The sequence below is a fragment of the Schistocerca gregaria genome, chromosome 9 (assembly GCF_023897955.1).
Source record: "Schistocerca gregaria isolate iqSchGreg1 chromosome 9, iqSchGreg1.2, whole genome shotgun sequence".
In the NCBI taxonomy this organism is placed as follows: domain Eukaryota; kingdom Metazoa; phylum Arthropoda; class Insecta; order Orthoptera; family Acrididae; genus Schistocerca; species Schistocerca gregaria.
Genome location: NC_064928.1, coordinates 71147789 through 71164949, shown reverse-complemented (window position 1 = coordinate 71164949; position 17161 = coordinate 71147789). Strand labels below are relative to the sequence as shown.

Here is a 17161-nt window from a genome sequence, read left to right as displayed (position 1 = left end):
TCTGGAGGAGCACCTAATTCAGATCCTTCACGGCAAACAAAATCACAGTGCTGAAGACACAGATATTGTTCACATTGTTTACACGAATATTTCGTCAGTCGTCTTGTACTAGTTGTGAGGCGCGGTTTGCAACACATTCGTCTTCCTTGATTGGTCTCGGCATCGTCGGCTCACTCACCAACAAGACCTGAAGGTCGGCGATATTGCGGCAGAATTTCAAAAATGCTCGTAGCCATGGTCCGAGATAGTTTGGAAAGCACAATTCATTTTACCAATTGATCTCCCAAGAATTCCCATCCGAGCTGACGAAGAAACAGCCGTCGGTGGACACTTTCGTTTCCATTTACCATATAAATTATCTGGCAATTTATACCAGCAACATAAAATACGACCATGGGCCGTCGTCGTGGTACCCCTCTGAACGTTGTGGGCAGACCACAATTTGTAAAAAATATCGACTGCAATTTTGTGTGTGTTATAATATGTTATGGTAATAGGTTTTCTTTAATCTCCCGTGCTTTCGTCAATTTCAGCGTCATAATGCATACTTGTGATCAATAAAACATTTTTTGTTATTTTTATTTCGTGGGACGTACGAAACAATCGTACCTTCTTTTCTGTAAGCAAATATGCTAGAATTTGCAGCCCTGGTTTGCACATCCTTCATTTCTTTCGGGATCTGCTGTTTATTTGTTTTCAGGGTTCCAACATATGACAACCGGTACTTCTCTGACAAATCACAGAGCAGATTTACATCACTGAACCAGCTGTCAGCACAGATATTACGTCCTGAATAAGTGGAAGGGGCCACCAAACGTTCAACCACGTCACTGCTTTTATTATTAAACTGAAATGGACTATCTGGCTGTCTGCCAGCATAGATCTCCATATTGCACGTGTAAAACAGTTTGGAATCAACTGTAGCAAATATTTTTATTCCATATTTTGCCTGCTTCGACGATATAATTGGATAAAAGAGCAACGTCATCTGAAGGCCTCGAGTTTCTCGTTAATGGTGACGTTTTGGCCTACAGCGTAACAAGATAGGCAGTTCTTCACAAACCTTTGAAATAAATGTTGAATTGGCGTCACGCGGTCCCCTTTTCTGCATTTGTTACGTGATTGTCTACCATCAAAAGCGCAGAGCTTGTAACAGAAAACGAAACCTGTACTCACTCATGGTCAACCGAAATGTCTCGATTCCCAGCCCCTTGGAATCACACAGATCTTGAAGACTTTTCCTTTCCGCCTTTTGCATTTTAGCTATGTTTAGAAGTCCAATGAAGGCTTTTGTGCCGACTAAGTCCGTTGGGTAAGCGTTTGGTTCAGCTGGTAATTGCTTCGAATAATTCCATTGTATTGGTTCGTGTTCTTTACAATCATTTCCAGCATTTCCTTGTCAAATAAGCTTTCCCATGTTTTTGAAATTCCTTCAATATTATTTGCATTTCCAGTGACACCAAGAAGCCTTATGCGGAGAATGTTTTTCTTTCTTTTTTTCCTGCGGTTTGTGTATGGTGCCTTTTACCAGTCGAATTATTTGATTATTTTCTTTCCTCTCTTCCTATAACGACGCACACGGCCCTCTTCCTCACCTGAACTCACTCTGTGTCACTCTGTTCAGTCTCTGAGTCGTCTCTTTCTTCTATGCTTTCTTAGGCATCAGTATCTATCTCTTCGTCTCCGCCGCGCGGGATTAGCCGAGCGGTCCCAGGCGCTGCAGTCATGGACAGTGTGGCTGGTCCCGGCGGCGGTTCGAGTCCTGCCTCAGGCATGGGTGTGTGTGTTTGCCCTTAGGATAATTTAGGTTAAGCAGTGTGTAAGCTAAGGGACTGATGACCTTGGCAGTTTAGTCCCATAACATTTCACACACATTTAAACTTTTTTTTTCTTCGTCTCCCAAATCGAGAATAGGAGTCCTGTGTGCAGTATGTTCGCCCTGGTGAACGCTGTCTTCAAACAAAATTTACTGAAAATCTGTAACTTCTGGATTGTGTGTATCCAGAATTTCATTTGATCGCATGTCCAGACAAACAACAGATCTGTAAACAATGTTAACATTGCCATGTGGAATAATCGGGTCTACTGCCAGATGTTTGTGTCGCTCTGGCTCAATATTTCGCCCACATAACTCGTTGCCTTCTTCAGGTGCTACCCGAGACTGCCGTATTGGAGAGTTTTTTTTTTTTTTTTTTTTTTTTTTTTTTTTGCACATTTCATTCTTCTCCTCAGGGGAGAAGGCGGGCTGTTCTAGTGCTTATCTGTTTGCCCTTTATCAGCCATAGGTTACAATTTTTATTTTATTTATTTCCATTTTCTTTATATATTTCATTACATGCCATTATTTTATGTTGGGTATCTTTAACTTTACGTTACTTTTTGGTGAATAGAATGTGAAAGAAAATTGATTGAGTTAATTATGCATAACTGAAGTTATTTAACAATATAACTAACTTAACAAGGCTAATTGTTTACTTAATTGAATCTAGGATGCGATTAGTTATTGACTTTATAAGGTATGTGGGGGTGATATGACATTATAACTGGAAGTGACACATTAAGCTAGTGGGTGATTATTATAGTGTTTTTTCCCTATGTAATAATTCTATGAAATGCAAAATTTTGTGGGACAGTGTTGTTGTTGTGGTTGATATACTCTAGCTTAGACTAATCTTAATACTAGTGTTTACAAGCTCTCCTTTCCTGTTCCGCAGTAGTTGGAGCTGGTTGCTACAATTTTTTGTCTTTTTTTGCCTTATATCTAGTTTTACATATTCTCGTTTTCCTTTGGTGTTACTTGGAGCTGGTTTTTACATCTTATCTATGATTTCCTTGATGCTATTGTGCTTTGTGTTATGGGGTGTGTTGTGTGTTGAATGCAGGGGGCTGTCGTGGTGCACTAGGTCATTTGTTGCTGTGCTATTGTCTTTCGTCTAGGTGGGGTGGGGTGGTTTCTCCTCCTGTCAGTTGTGTGGGTGCCAAGTCGGGGAACTCGGTTGATGTATTTTGTGGTACTGTACGCTCCGGGTAAATGTATTTCTTTTTAGGGCGTCTTGCTGTGTGTGGCTTGGTCGTCATTACGTCTTCCATATCGGGTCGTTTGTGTAGGATGTGTGAGCCGTATCTTGCCCTAAGTTTTGCCAGTCTTGTTTGCAGTGGGGTTATTTCAGTCGTCTCGTATACTTCGTCGCTAGGGTGCAGCATGGTAGTTTTGCTAGGCTGCGTAGTAGTCGGTGTTCTGTCGCGTGCAGTCTCAGTCTGTTTGCTACTGTCTTCGTTATTCCGCCCAGTGGTGCAGCGGCGTATTCGTATATTGGTCATATGTATGTCTTGTACGTGTGTATGGCCGTCCTGGTGGAGCAGCCATACAGCCGTCCTTGCACTTGTCGGTTTAACTGTTGTCGTTTCCTCGTTTTGTTGAGCAGGTATTGCAGGTGGGCTTGGTAGTTGAGGTGGTAGACACCGAGGTATCTCGCGTTGTCAGTCAGTTGTATGGGCTCGTTCCACAGTCGGAGTGTTATGTCTTCTTGTTTCTGCTGTCGTTTTCCCGTCAGGTTGCGGTGTTAGGAATAGGGCTAGTTGTGTTTTGGTCGGGTTAGGTCGAATTCTCCATTTGGTCATCCATGTCTCTAGTTTGGTCAGGTATTTTGCAGCTTTTCTTTGTATTACGTCAGTTATGAGTCCTGTGCACCAATATGCAGTGTCATCTGCATATAGGGCGATTTCTTCGTGTTGGTCTGTTGGGGTCGGTATGTCGTGTATAGCGCGTACAGTAGCGGGGATGATATTGCACCGTGTGGGACTCCTGCCTCTGGGGTGAATGGTTATGAGGTGGCGTCTTGCCCATGTACTCCGCTGTGTCGTCCGGTCATTTGTGTTTTTGTGAGGCGTACGAATTTTGGTGGAAGGCCAAGTTTGAGCAGTTTGAATAGGAGCCCATTGTGCTATAGACGGTCGAAGGCGCGTTCGATGTTCAGGAATATGGCTAGTGTACAGTGCGATTTGTTGAAGCCGTGGGTGATGTCACATGTCGGTTTAAGGAGTGGGTCTGTGGTGGAGTGGTTGGGGCGGAAGCCGGCTTGGAGTAAGGGAAGTAGTTGTTTGCTGTCCACATATTTCCACAGTCTGTCGGTCAGTATACATAAGTTTTGCCTATGACGTCTAGTAGTGAGATAGGTCGGTAGGAGAGGGGCTCCGTTCTTGGTTTGTCGGGTTTGAGGATCATTATGGTCTTGCTTGTCCTCCACGCAGTCGGGATTGTTTCTGTCGTCAGGCGGTAGTTGAAGATCAGTGAGAGGATTGGGGTTAAGGCAGGGAGGGGGGCGTTCTGCAGGTGGATACGTTTGATGTTGTTTTGTCCTGGGGCTGAGTTTAGTCCGGTGCGTATTGCTTTGGTGATTTCAGCGTCTGTTATAGGTTTGGTCAGTTCGGAGGTGTCTTCTGTTTCTGCTGTTGGACTTGTTAGCAGGTCAGGGAGTTGGTTCTCTACCTGTCGGTAGAAGTCGTTCTCGAACTTGGCGTCTGTTGGGAAGGAGTGGATGATTTGGAGGGCGTTCTGGAATGTGTCTGCCTGTGTTTTAGGGTCTGTGATTGATTCGTTGTCTACTATTAGTGTCTGGTTGGGGGGTTTATTTTGTCCAGTCAGCGTCTTGAATTTGTTCCAGAATTTTCTGCCTTCTTTGCAGTTCAGTTGGCGGCAAGTGTTGCCCCACTCTTTTTGTTTGTACTGGGACATTATACGTTTCGCTTGTGCTTTTAGTCGGTTCCACTGCCGTCTTAAGTCTGAGTTATTGGTACTTCTAATTTCGCGCTGCAGTTGCCTTTTCCGCCTTAGGATCGCTAGCGCCTCCGCCGGAATGGCGGGCCTTCAGTTTTCTATGGTCTTTTGTGGCATTGCTTCGTCTGTTGATGTTGTGAAGTTGGTTTCTAGTCGCTCGTTTAGATATTCCAGGCCGCCGTTGTCTGTCGAGGAAGTTGGCGTTGCTAGTTCGTCTTGTATGACGGTTTTGAATTTCCCCCAGTCGGCTTTTGCGTATAGGCGGATGTTGCATTGTGTGGGGTGAGGCGGTGGTGGGTTTATGGCGGCTGTGGCTAGTATGATGGGGAGGTGGTCGCTGGTCGTGGGGTCTCCTAGGAAGGGATTGGAGAGGTTATTGGCTAGGATCGGGCTATGGAGGATATGGTCTGGGGTGGAGGAGCCGCGGTGTCCCATGAACGTTGGTTGGTCGAGTGCAAGTATGGATATCGTGTCGGTTGTTGGTATGTCAAAGAGTGCTCGTCCATTGTCGTTTGTTGCTGTGCAACCTAGTTGCGTGTGGCGTGCGTTCGGGTCGGTCAGCAGGATGAATTTGCTGTAGGTCGTCATCAAGTACTGCAAGAACTCTTGTGGGATGGGGTGTCAGGGTGGATTGTACAAATATGCGACAGTCAGCGTGCATCTTTGTTGTGTCCTAATTTGCACCACAACAGCTTCTGTATCCTGTAATTGTTGCGGGAGGGGCACCTCTACAACTGGGATGTTGATATGTGGGTATATTGCTACGGCCCCCCGCCCCTCCCGACGTCAGGTCTGCTTTTGGAATGGCACGTGTATCTGTTTAGTTTACAGTGTTGTTGTGGGCGCAGCTATGTTTCGGCTACGCCAAGGATGTGTACCTCGTGTTGGTGCATTAGTGCGTTTTTTTCTGCTTTGCAGCCTTTGGACATTTACAAACATGATGTTGACGCCGTCGTTCTCTATCCATCCCGCCATCATGATTCTGACCGTTGTAGGGGGGGGGGGGGGGGGGGAGGGGGAGTTGTTTACGTTGTGTCTGTAATTGTTACGTGGACCGTGTTGTTGCTTTGTGTCACTTCCAGGTCTTTGTTTAGCAGTTGTCTGACAGTTTGGCGTAGGACAGTCTTAATGTCGTGTTTTCTGTCCTGGAAGACGTTCAGCAGGACGGTGGTGAGTGTGCAGATGAACTCTTCCTTCACCACTGCCTCTTCTTTCAGTTCTGCTGCAGTTTGGGGGCGTGGGTCAGATTCGTCAATAGGTTTGATGACGGCCTTTGCGTAGATGTTTACTGCTTCTTTGGGCCGGCTCTGGCATTTTAGTGACAGTGCAGAGTGGCTTTCTCCGCAGCTTCAAATGGTTCAAATGGCTCTGAGCACTATGGGACTCAACATCTTAGGTCATAAGTCCCCTAGAACTTAGAACTACTTAAACCTAACTAACCTAAGGACATCACACACATCCATGCCCGAGGCAGGATTCGAACTGCGACCGTAGCAGCCCTGCGGTTCCGGACTGCAGTGCCAGAACCGCACGGCCACCGCGGCCGGCTCTCTGCAGTTTGCGCATTTCGTGCTGTTTGGGGGTGCGTTGCACCTTGACAGCGTGTGTTCCGCGCTACACTGTGGGCGTTTTGGTTTGGCCATGCAGCGTGCGTCTTGTGGTCGAATGACAGGCAGCGACCGCATTGCGCCGGCTGGGGGGGGGGGCAAAAGGTTCGATGGTTCTACTGTTCATACTTTGTAGTCGATCTTGACACCATCGTTCAACATTCTGTAGATGGTGTCAGGATCGTGAGTCAGTACTCGGAATTTCATGGTTGGCCCGGCAGTTTCGTGGGAAGTGATTCGCCAGGTTTTGTGGACCTTCAATCCCTGCTCGAACAGCTGTTGCTTTACTTCTTCCTCATCCACCTCTTGCTCTACACCCTTGATCACTGCTTGCAGAGTTGTCTGCATTGCAGTGGTTCTCTGGTTGGGAGCAGTACACTTTAATTGCTGGTGAGCGGTGGTTGCGGAAGGACGCCCGCAGGATTGGCGCAGCTTCCTCGGATGCGTATCTTATATTTGTTGAGAGGCCTCTCCCGAAGTGCTTATAATGTTTGCCTTCATGTTTGAGCTGGCGAATTGCTTGAAGGTTGTTGCTATGGAGTTTTGTGTTGTTTCTCGCGGCATGTTGAGTAGGATGGTGGGCTGATGGTAGAGGGGTTGGGGGGGGGGGGGGAGTCACGTCGCTCGACCAGTAGGTGGATACCCTAGGTCTTCGTGGCGGCGTGCTGCAGTAGGAGCTCGGATAGGTACCTCTCGATGATGGGGTCCGGCTCCTCTGATCCCGTTGTGCAGATGGTACTTTATCTAGGGATGGTGGGCTGATGGTAGAGGGGTTGGGGGGGGGGGGGGGAGTCACGTCGCTCGACCAGTGATCTCGGATCGGTTTCGTCGGTGCGCTGGCGCGTTGTCAGCTCGGCAGTCTAAATATTTAGGCATGTGTGGCCGCATTTGGCGCGCTGAGTTCCCGCTTGGTTGGCTCCTTGCTTTGATGCCTGAAGGTATCCATGCGAGTGATCAGCCCTATCTACTCGTGCGTTGGTTACGGAGCTCTGCTGCTGGCCCTGGCACGGATTTTTCCCTGCAAAGGGGGCAGAGATGCTCTGCTGTGCGGATGGAGCTGTGGCTTTATGGCCTTATATTTGTTTCGCTGCCATGGCGGAACAGCATTCGACACTTTTGCTTTTTTTGAATTCCACGACAATTGCTTTCCTGGATGTTACCGTTTTAGCGGCAACAGCTGTCGTCGCTTTCCGGACTATCTCCTTCGTCTGGACGCTTCGACTCGTCCGCTGGCTGCTGGTGCCTTTGTCCGGTGGTGGGGGCTAATGGTGGCTGGTGACCCCCTCAGCGCTCTGCTATGACGACCTGCTCGCTTTGGCTGCCACGGCTCTAATGGGAGGATCTTCTCCAGTATTTATGCCCAGACTGCGTTGGGTGCCCTCTTTGCTGTCCGCTCCCACCTGGCGCTGCTGGTAAGGTGTTGTCTCTTCCCCAGTGCTCCCTCGGACGTCCGTGCCCGGCTCGTCCACCGTCTGTGCACATGGCAGCTGTCTGGGGCCGGACCAGCGTTTGGCGTTCCGTTAGCGGTCCGCGCCCGCTTGGCGCTCCTAATGAGGTGTTGGCACTTCCCTGGTACTCTGACGCTCGTCCGCGCCCGGCTCGTCCACCATCTGTGGTCATGGCAGCTGCCTGGGGCTGGACCAGCGTTTGGTGTTCCGTTAGTGGTCCGCGCCCGCTTGGCGCTCCTCCTGAGGTGTTGGCACTTCCCTCGTACTCTGACGGTCGTCCGCGTCCGGCTCGTCCACCATCTGTGGTCGTGGCAGCTGCCTGGGGCCGGACCAGCGTTTGGCGTTCCGTTAGTGGTCCGCGCCCGCTTGTCGCTCCTAATGAGGTGTTGGCACGTCCCTGGTACTCTGACGGTCGTCCGCGCCCGGCTCGTCCACCATGTGCGGTCGTCGCAGCTGCCTGGGGCCGGACCAGCGTTTGGCGTTCCGTTAGTGGTCCGCGCCCGCTTGGCGCTCCTCCTGAGGTGTTGGCACTTCCCTGGTACTCTGACGGTCCTCCGCGCCCGGCTCGTCCACCATCTATGGTCGTGGCAGCTGTCTGGGGCCGGACCAGCGTTTGGCGTTCCGTTAGTGGTCCACGCCCGCTTGGCGCTCTTCCTGAGATGTTGGCACTTCCCTGGTACTCAGACGGTCGTCCGCGCCCGGCTCGTCCACCATCTGTGGTCGTGGCAGCTGCCTGGGGCCGGACCAGCGATTGGCGTTCCGTTAGTGGTCCGCGCCCGCTTGGCGCTCCTCCTGAGGTGTTGGCACTTCCCTACTACTCTGACGATCCTCCGCGCCCGGCTCGTCCACCATCTATGGTCGTGGCAGCTATCTGGGGCCGGACCAGCGTTTGGCATTCCGTTAGTGGTCCACGCCCGCTTGGCGCTCCTCCTGAGGTGTTGGCACTTCCCTGGTACTCTGACGGTCGTCCGCGCCCGGCACGTCCACCATCTGTGGTCGTGGCAGCTGCCTGAGGCCAGACCAGCGTTTGGCGTTACGTTAGTGGTCCGCGTCCGCTTGGCGCACCTCCTGAGGTGTTGGCACTTCCCTGGTACTCTGACGGTCGTCCGCGCCCGGCACGTCCACCATCTGTGGTCGTGGCAGCTGCCTGAGGCCAGACCAGCGTTTGGCGTTCCGTTCGTGGTCCGCGTCCGCTTGGCGCACCTCCTGAGGTGTTGGCACTTCCCTGGTACTCTGACGGTCGTCCGCGCCCGGCACGTCCACCATCTGTGGTCGTGGCAGCTGCCTGGGGCCGGACCAGCGTTTGGCGTTCCGTTAGTGGTCCGCGCCCGCTTGGCGCTCCTCCTGAGGTGTTGGAACTTCCCTGGTAGTCTGACGGTCGTCCGCGCCCGGCTCGTCCACCATCTGTGGTAGTGGCAGCTGTCTGGGGCCGGACAAGCGTTTGGCGTTCCGTTAGTGGTCCGCGTCCGCTTGGCGCTCCTCGTGAGGTGTTGGCAATTCGCTGGTAGTCTGACGGTCGTCCGCGCCCGGCTCATCCACCATCTGTGGTCGTGGCAGCTGCCTGGGGCCGGACCAGCGTTTGGCGTTCCGTTAGTGGTCCGCGCCCGCTTGGCGCTCCTCCTGAGGTGTTGGCACTTCCCTGGTACTCTGACGCTCGTCCGCGCCCGGCTCGTCCACCATCTGTGGTTGTGGCAGCTGTCTGGGGCCGGATCAGCGTTTGGCGTTCCATTAGTGGTCCGCGCACGCTTGGCGCTCCTCGTGAGGTGTTGGCACTTCCCTGGTACTCTGACGGTCGTCCACGCCCGGCTCGTCCACCATCTGTGGTCGTGGCAGCTCTCTGGGGCTGGACCAGCGTTTGGCGTTCCGTTAGTGGTCCACGCCCGCTTGGCGCTCCTCCTGAGGTGTAGGCACTTCCCTGGTACTCTGACGGTCGTCCGCGCCCGGCTCGTCCACCATCTGTGGTCGTGGCAGCTCTCTGGGGCCGGACCAGCGTTTGGCGTTCCGTTCGTGGTCCGCGTCCGCTTGGCGCTCCTCCTGAGGTGTTGGCACTTCCCTAGTACTCTGACGGTACTCCGCGCCCGGCTCGTCCACCATCTGTGGTCGTGGCAGCTGTCTGGGGCCGGACCAGCGTTTGGCGTTCCGTTAGTGGTTCCCGCCCGCTTGGCGCTCTTCCTGAGGTGTTGGCACTTCGCTGGTACTCTGACGGTCGTCCGCGCCCGGCTCGTCCACCATCTGTGGTTGTGGCAGCTGCCTGGGGCCGGACCAGCGTTTGGCGTTCCGTTTGTGGTCCGCGTCCGCTTGGCGCTCCTCCTGAGGTGTTGGCACTTCCCTGGTACTCTGACGGTCGTCCGCGCCCGGCTCGTCCACCATCTGTGATCGTGGCAGCTGTCTGGGGCCGGACAAGCGTTTGGCGTTCCGTTAGTGGTCCGCGCCCGCTTGGCGCTCTTCCTGAGGTGTTGGCACTTCCCTGGTTCTCTGACGGTCGTCCGCGCCCAGCTCGTCCACCATTTGTGGTCGTGGCAGCTGCCTGGGCCGGACCAGCGTTTGGCGTTCCGTTAGTGGTCCGGGCCCGCTTGGCGCTCCTCCTGAGGTGTTGGCACTTCCCTGGTACTCTGACGGTCGTCCGCGCCCGGCTTGTCCACCATCTGTGATCGTGGCAGCTGCCTGGGGCCGGACCACCGTTTGGCGTTCCGTTCGTGGTCCACGCCCGCTTGGCGCTCCTCCTGAGGTGTTGGCACTTCCCTGGTACTCTGACGGTCGTCCGCGCCTGGCTCGTCCACCATCTGTGGTCGTGGCAGCTCTCTGGGGCTGGACCAGCGTTTGCCGTTCCGATAGTGGTCCGCGCCCGCTTGGTGCTCCTCCTGAGGTGTTGGCACTTCCCTGGTACTCTGACGGTCGTCCGCGCCCGGCTCGTCCACCATCTGTGGTCGTGGCAGCTGTCTGGGGCCGGACAAGCGTTTGGCGTTCCGTTAGTGGTCCGCGCCCGCTTGGCGCTCTTCCTGAGGTGTTGGCACTTCCCTGGTTCTCTGACGGTCGTCCGCGCCCAGCTCGTCCACCATTTGTGGTCGTGGCAGCTGCCTGGGCCGGACCAGCGTTTGGCGTTCCGTTAGTGGTCCGGGCCCGCTTGGCGCTCCTCCTGAGGTGTTGGCACTTCCCTGGTACTCTGACGGTCGTCCGCGCCCGGCTTGTCCACCATCTGTGATCGTGGCAGCTGCCTGGGGCCGGACCACCGTTTGGCGTTCCGTTCGTGGTCCACGCCCGCTTGGCGCTCCTCCTGAGGTGTTGGCACTTCCCTGGTACTCTGACGGTCGTCCGCGCCTGGCTCGTCCACCATCTGTGGTCGTGGCAGCTCTCTGGGGCCGGACCAGCGTTTGCCGTTCCGTTAGTGGTCCGCGCCCGCTTGGTGCTGCTCCTGCACCGCACGGAATGATAACGCCACGTCAAAGGTGACGATAATATCTCCTTCTCCAAAACGCTTATAGACTTAAGATGTTTTCTCAGACCATAGTTCAAATGGTTGAAATGGCTCTGAGCACTATGGGACTTAACTGCTGAGGTCATCAGTTCCCTAGAACTTAGAACTACTTAAAGCTAACTAACCTAAGGACATCACACACATCCGTGTCTGAGGCAGTATTCGAACTTGAAGACCTTAGCAGTCGCTCGGTTCCAGACTGTAGCGCCTAGAGCCGCTGAGCCGCTCCGGCCGGCTTCAGACCGTGGTAACACTTGTTTGTGGACAATTATTGTTTTTTGGATTTCATATCTGGCACTCTCATTACTGTTTACCTGTGATGGGCCAATGCCTGTGTGCCTTGTAGGAATCGGCCGGGAGGTGTCGCTGTCTCTGGCTCGGTGCGGCGCGCAGGTGGTGGCGCTGTCCCGCACCCAGCACCACCTGGACACGCTGGTCGCCGAGGCCAGGGCAGAGGGCTTCTCCATCACCCCCCTGTGTGTGGACGTGGCGGACTGGGCGCGCACCAGGCAGCTGCTGGCCGGGCAGCCGCCCTTCGACGGGCTCGTCAACAACGCGGGCATCGCCTGCCTCGGCCACTTCTCCAGCGCCACCAAGGACGACGTGGACAAGTAGGGCGCTCGCCTCTGACACACAGCCACTCAGTGTATGCCGGCCGTGTGCCAGCTACACTACTCGCCATTAAAATTGCTACACCACGAAGATGACACGCTACAGACGCGAAATTTAACCGACAGGAAGAGGATGCCGTGATACACAAATGAGTAGCTTTCCAGAGCGGCGGTGGCGACACCAACAACATGCTACCATAAGGAAAGTTTCGAACTGATTTCTCATACACAAACAGCAGCTGACCGGCGTTGCCTCGTGAAACGTTGTTGTGATCCCTCGTGTAAGGAGGAGAAATGCGTACCATCACGTTTCCGTCTTTGATAAAGGTCGGACTGTAGGCTATCGCGATTGCGGTTTATCGTATCGCGATATTGCTCCTCGCGTTGGTCGAGATCCATTGACTGTTAGCAGAATTCGGAATCGATGGGTTCAGGAGGATAATACGGAATGCCGTGATGGATCGCAACGGCCTCGTATCACAAGCAGTCGAGATGACAGTCATCTTATCTGCATGGCTGTAACGGATCGTGCAGCCAAGTCTCGATCCCTGAGTCAACAGATGGGGACGTTTGCAAAACAACAACCATCTGCACGAACAGTTCGACAACGTTTGCAGCAGCATGGATTATCAGCTCGGAGACCATGGCTGTGGTTACCCTTGACGCTGCATCACAGACTGGTGCGCCTGTGACGGTGTACTCGACGATGAACATCGCTGCACGAATGGCAAAACGTTATTTTTTCGGATGAATCCAGGTTCTGTTTACAGCATCATGGTGGTCGCATCCGTGTTTGGCGACATCGCAGTGAACGCACTTTGGAAGCTTGTATTCGTCATCACCATACTAGCGTATCACCCGGCGTGATGGCATGGGGTCCCATTGGTTACACGTCTCGGTCACCTCTTGTTCGCATTGACGGCAGTTTGAACAGTGGACGTTACATTTCAGATGTGTTACGACTCGTGGCTCTACCCTTCATTCGATCCCTGCGAAACCCTACATTTGAGCAAGATAATGCACGACCGCATGTTCCAGGTCCTGTACGGGCCTTTCTGGATACAGAAAATGATCAACTGCTGCCCTGGCCAGCACATTCTCCAGATCTCTCACCAAGTGAAAACGTCTGCCCAATTGTCGGTGAGCAACTGGCTCGTCACAATACGCCCGTCACTACTCTTGATCAACTGTGGTATTGTGTTGAGGCTGCATAGATAGCTGTACCTGTACACTTAATCCAAGTTCTGTTTGACTCAATGCCCAGGCCTATCGAGGCCGTTATTACGGCCAGAGGTGGTTGTTCTGGGTACTGTTTTCTCACGATCAATTTACTGAAATTTGCGTGAAAATGTAATCACATGTCAGTTGTAGTATTGTCCAATGAACACCCGCTTATCGTCTGCATTTATTCTTGCTGTAGCAATTTTAATGCCCAGTAGGATACACTGAAGAGCCAAAGAAACTGTTACACATGAATAATATCGTGTAGGGCTCTAGCGAGCACGCAGAAGTGCTGCAGCGCGATGTGTCATCTACTCCACTAATGTCTGACGTAGTGCTGCAGGTCTGTCTATAAATCCGTAAGAGTAAAAGGGGGTAGAGATCTCTACTGAACAGCACGTTGCAAGGCATCCCAGATACCCTCAATCATGTCTGGGGAGTCTGGTGGCCAGCGGAAGTGTTTAAACTCAGATGAGTGTTCCTGGAGCTACTCTGCAGCAATTCTGGACGTGTGTGGTGTCACATTGTCTTGCTGGAATTGCCCAAGTCCATCGGAGTGCACAATGGCATGTTACCTGTCAAAGTCGTATCTAGATGTATCACAGGTCCCATATCACTCCAACTACACATGCTCCACACCATTTCAGGGCGTGCACCGGCTTGAACAGTCCCCTGCCGACATGCTGGGTCCATTGATTCATGACGCTGTCTCCATTACCGTACACTTTCATCCACTCGATGCAATTTGAACGAGACTCGTCCGACCAGGCAACATGTATCCAATCATCAACAGTCCAATGTCGGCGTTGACGGACCCAAGCGAGGTGTAAAGCTTTGTGTCGTGCAGTCATCAAGGGTACACGAGTGGGCCTTCGGCTCCGAAATTCCATATAGATTATGTTTCTTTGAATGTTCGCACGCGACGCTGCCTGACAGCGTAAAATTGAAATCTGCCGCAGTTTGTGGAAGGGTTGCACTTCTGTCACATTGAATGGTTCTATTCAGTCATCGTTTGTCCCGTTCTTGAAGGGTCTTTTTCCGGCCGCAGCGATGTCGGAGATTTGATGTTTTACCGGATTCATGATATACACGGTACACTCGGGAAAATGGTCGTACGGGAAAATCTCCACATCATCGCTCTCTCGGAGATGCTGTGTCCCATCGCTCGTTCACCGACTACAACACCACGTTCAAACTCACTTTAATATTGATAACCTGCCACTATAGCAGCTGTAACCGACCTAACAACAGACACTTATTGTCTTATACAGGCGTTCCCGACTGCAGCGTCGTATTCTGCCGTATCTCTGTATTTGAAGATGCACGCCTTTACCAGTTTATTTGGTGCTTTCGTGTAGCTAGACTGCTAAAGTTCACGACACAATAATACTGTTCAGAGTTTAATTTCACGAAGTTATGTGTCCATATGTTCACACATGTTGCTAATAAACCTAAATGAAGAAGTCACAAATACAAACGAAATGCCATTTACAGTTCCTGAAGTTACCTGTCTTAAAATTCACAAGTCCAAACGCTATTCTGTTTAGTTATTGAAGGTATTTTAATTCCATCTTTGCAACTGCAAGAAAATGTGTGTTTGTCACTCGAAAAATTTGCATTATTGAAATAAAAAAAAATAGCCATGGTATGTTATGAAAGGTATTTACAAATTGTCTTTACTTCTAAATCGAAACCTGTCCGTTAGAAACCATGTTGATTTTAATTGCACAGTTTCAAGCCTGGTTTCTGCTCTTACCAGGAATAGCCTTCTGCTTGCACATTTTTTGGGCATCGAACTGTTTTTAAAACATAGATGATGTTTTATACCAGTGATACGGAACCTATTTGTTCACCAAAGCACGTATTTCCTTGTAGTTGCAAAGACGCAATTAAAATACCTTCAATAATTATAAAGCAACTGGGGACAAATGGTGACACAAATGAAGAATTCTGTTTAAAGTTGACCATGGTATCAGTCGAAACTTTCTTAAGTTTCAGATTTTCTGTAGTAAACTTCTCATGTCTGTCAGAGTGCTGGCTGGAAAATTTCAGTCAGTTAAGCTGCCGCTGCTGCGCCCATTCTTCTTCACTGACTGCTCTTAGCAAACTGCCAGTAGCCAAAATGGCCGTCGCCCTTAAATGGGAACTATCTGTCGTTGCATTTTACTTATTGCTACAACGCATATTAGACACGAAATAAGACCATAATTCCACTGACTTTTCTGTGCTTCCATTGGATTTTTGCTGTAGTCATTAGCTTTCTCGTTATCTTTATCAGCGAGATAATTAACGTGTCCTTACTTACCATTATTTGTTATTGAACCTTGTGTCGGTGCACAAAAATAGCAAACACTCTCCTCTTTAAAAGAATCTGACGAAAAAGTAGAGAATCAGCTTCCTGAACCTTCATTCTGCCTTCCTCACCAAATATTTTGCCACGTGAACGTATTCGCATGTTTTTGTAGTGAAGCCTTCATACCTAGTATTTCCTTCCTGCTACCACTGCCCACATCTGTCTCTCTCCCACTGTTTCCATTTTTTCTCGTCTGTCTGTCACACTGTCACTGCCTTCATCCCTTGTTGTCACTCTTCTTAGTATTGTCTCCTTTTCTATTAGTTTCACTGTCTCTCTGCACCACAGCCATTGTCTTTGCCCCATTACTTTTCTGTCCCATTGCCACTGGCTCTTTCTTCCTCGCTTACACTCTGCTGTCTTCCGCTTCAGCCATCATTGTCTGCTCTCCACACACGTCCTTCACGATGTTTCGCTCTGGGTTTTGAGCCCTAGACCAGGAAACAGGTATAGAGGGTAGACGAAATAGTGCTTTGCTGTTCGTGTTCACCAGTGTGGGGGCGCCCACGACTCCCAAGCTTACCTATGGTATCTTTTTTGTTTATGCTGATCTTTATTTTTTGCTCCCACTGCTCCTGCCTCCATCCATCTATCATTCTCCTTTACTGCCATGCCTCTCACTAACCATCATTATCTCCTCCCTCTTCCACTGCTGTTGTCTTCATCCATCTGTTTCTCTTCCACTGCCACTTTCTCTCCTATCCTTCACTGTCTCCTCTCTGCTTCTTTCTCACTGGCACTGTCTGCTCTTTCTTCCGCCGTCAGCGTCTCTTTCAGCGCAAAAAAGCGTGAATATGTTTACTGCTCAAAATTTTTTGTGAAGAAATGGGATGAGGTTTCAGGCAGCCGGTACTCCACTTTTCTGTCATATTCACCTTTTCTTGCCATTGACAGGACGAATTTTCAGCTGGTTCCTTCTTCTCACTGTTACAGCAGTGTGTGCTGCTTGCACAGGGTGGGCAGAACCAATCTGAAAAACTTGTAAGGGTATCAGGGGGTAGGCAGCGCTTAGAAATAATTGTTGCATTCTTTCTGAGTTAATTTGTACTGAAGTTAGCCAACTGAGCCGTTGTGCATGCAAATTCAAGCGCCCCTTCAGAGATAGTACCGCCAAATGTGTTCTCTAGTTGGTATAACTGAAACCGAACAAAAGATCGATGCAAAAATGGGACATAGTTCAGTGGAAAAGATCCAACCCGAGCCAAAGGCTGAGCAGTCTCGAGTGCTATCAACTACACTGTCACAACAGGTGACACTGAATGTATCTTGTGGGCCAATTGAGTTTGCGGGCGCAACGGCCTCACTGGCTACCTGCAGTGCTACTCAACTCGAAAACGGCGCAACGCATAAAGTTTCTTCCATAACTGGTACTTCTCAGCACATTGTACAAGCTTCCAGACCCTTTCTCACCAACAAGTATAAAACGAATGCTTTAGGTCAGCTATGTTTTGACTGTTTATTCATATTATTCGACACACTTATACACTTTGATGATGACGATATTTGGTTTGTGGGGCGTTGAACTGTGTGGTTATCAGCGCCAGTTGAAACTTCTAGCTTGTCACTGTGAAGTCTCGCCACTTTCCCGAATGACGATGAAATGATGGGGAGAACAAAATGGTTGAAATGGCTCTGAGCACCATGGGACATCTGAGGTCATCAGTCCCCT

At 50.9% G+C, this 17161-nt stretch overlaps 1 protein-coding gene across 2 annotated transcripts in view; it reads left to right on the top strand.

Annotated features, from left to right (window-relative positions):
* The window catches only part of LOC126291424 (D-erythrulose reductase-like), a 73964-nt gene that overhangs the window by 14157 nt on the left and 42646 nt on the right, over positions 1-17161 (top strand). For both annotated transcript variants that reach the window (XM_049984939.1, XM_049984938.1), the window contains exon 2: positions 11654-11918. In XM_049984939.1, the coding sequence (XP_049840896.1) occupies positions 11654-11918 (265 nt within the window). The remainder of the gene's footprint in view (positions 1-11653; positions 11919-17161) is intronic.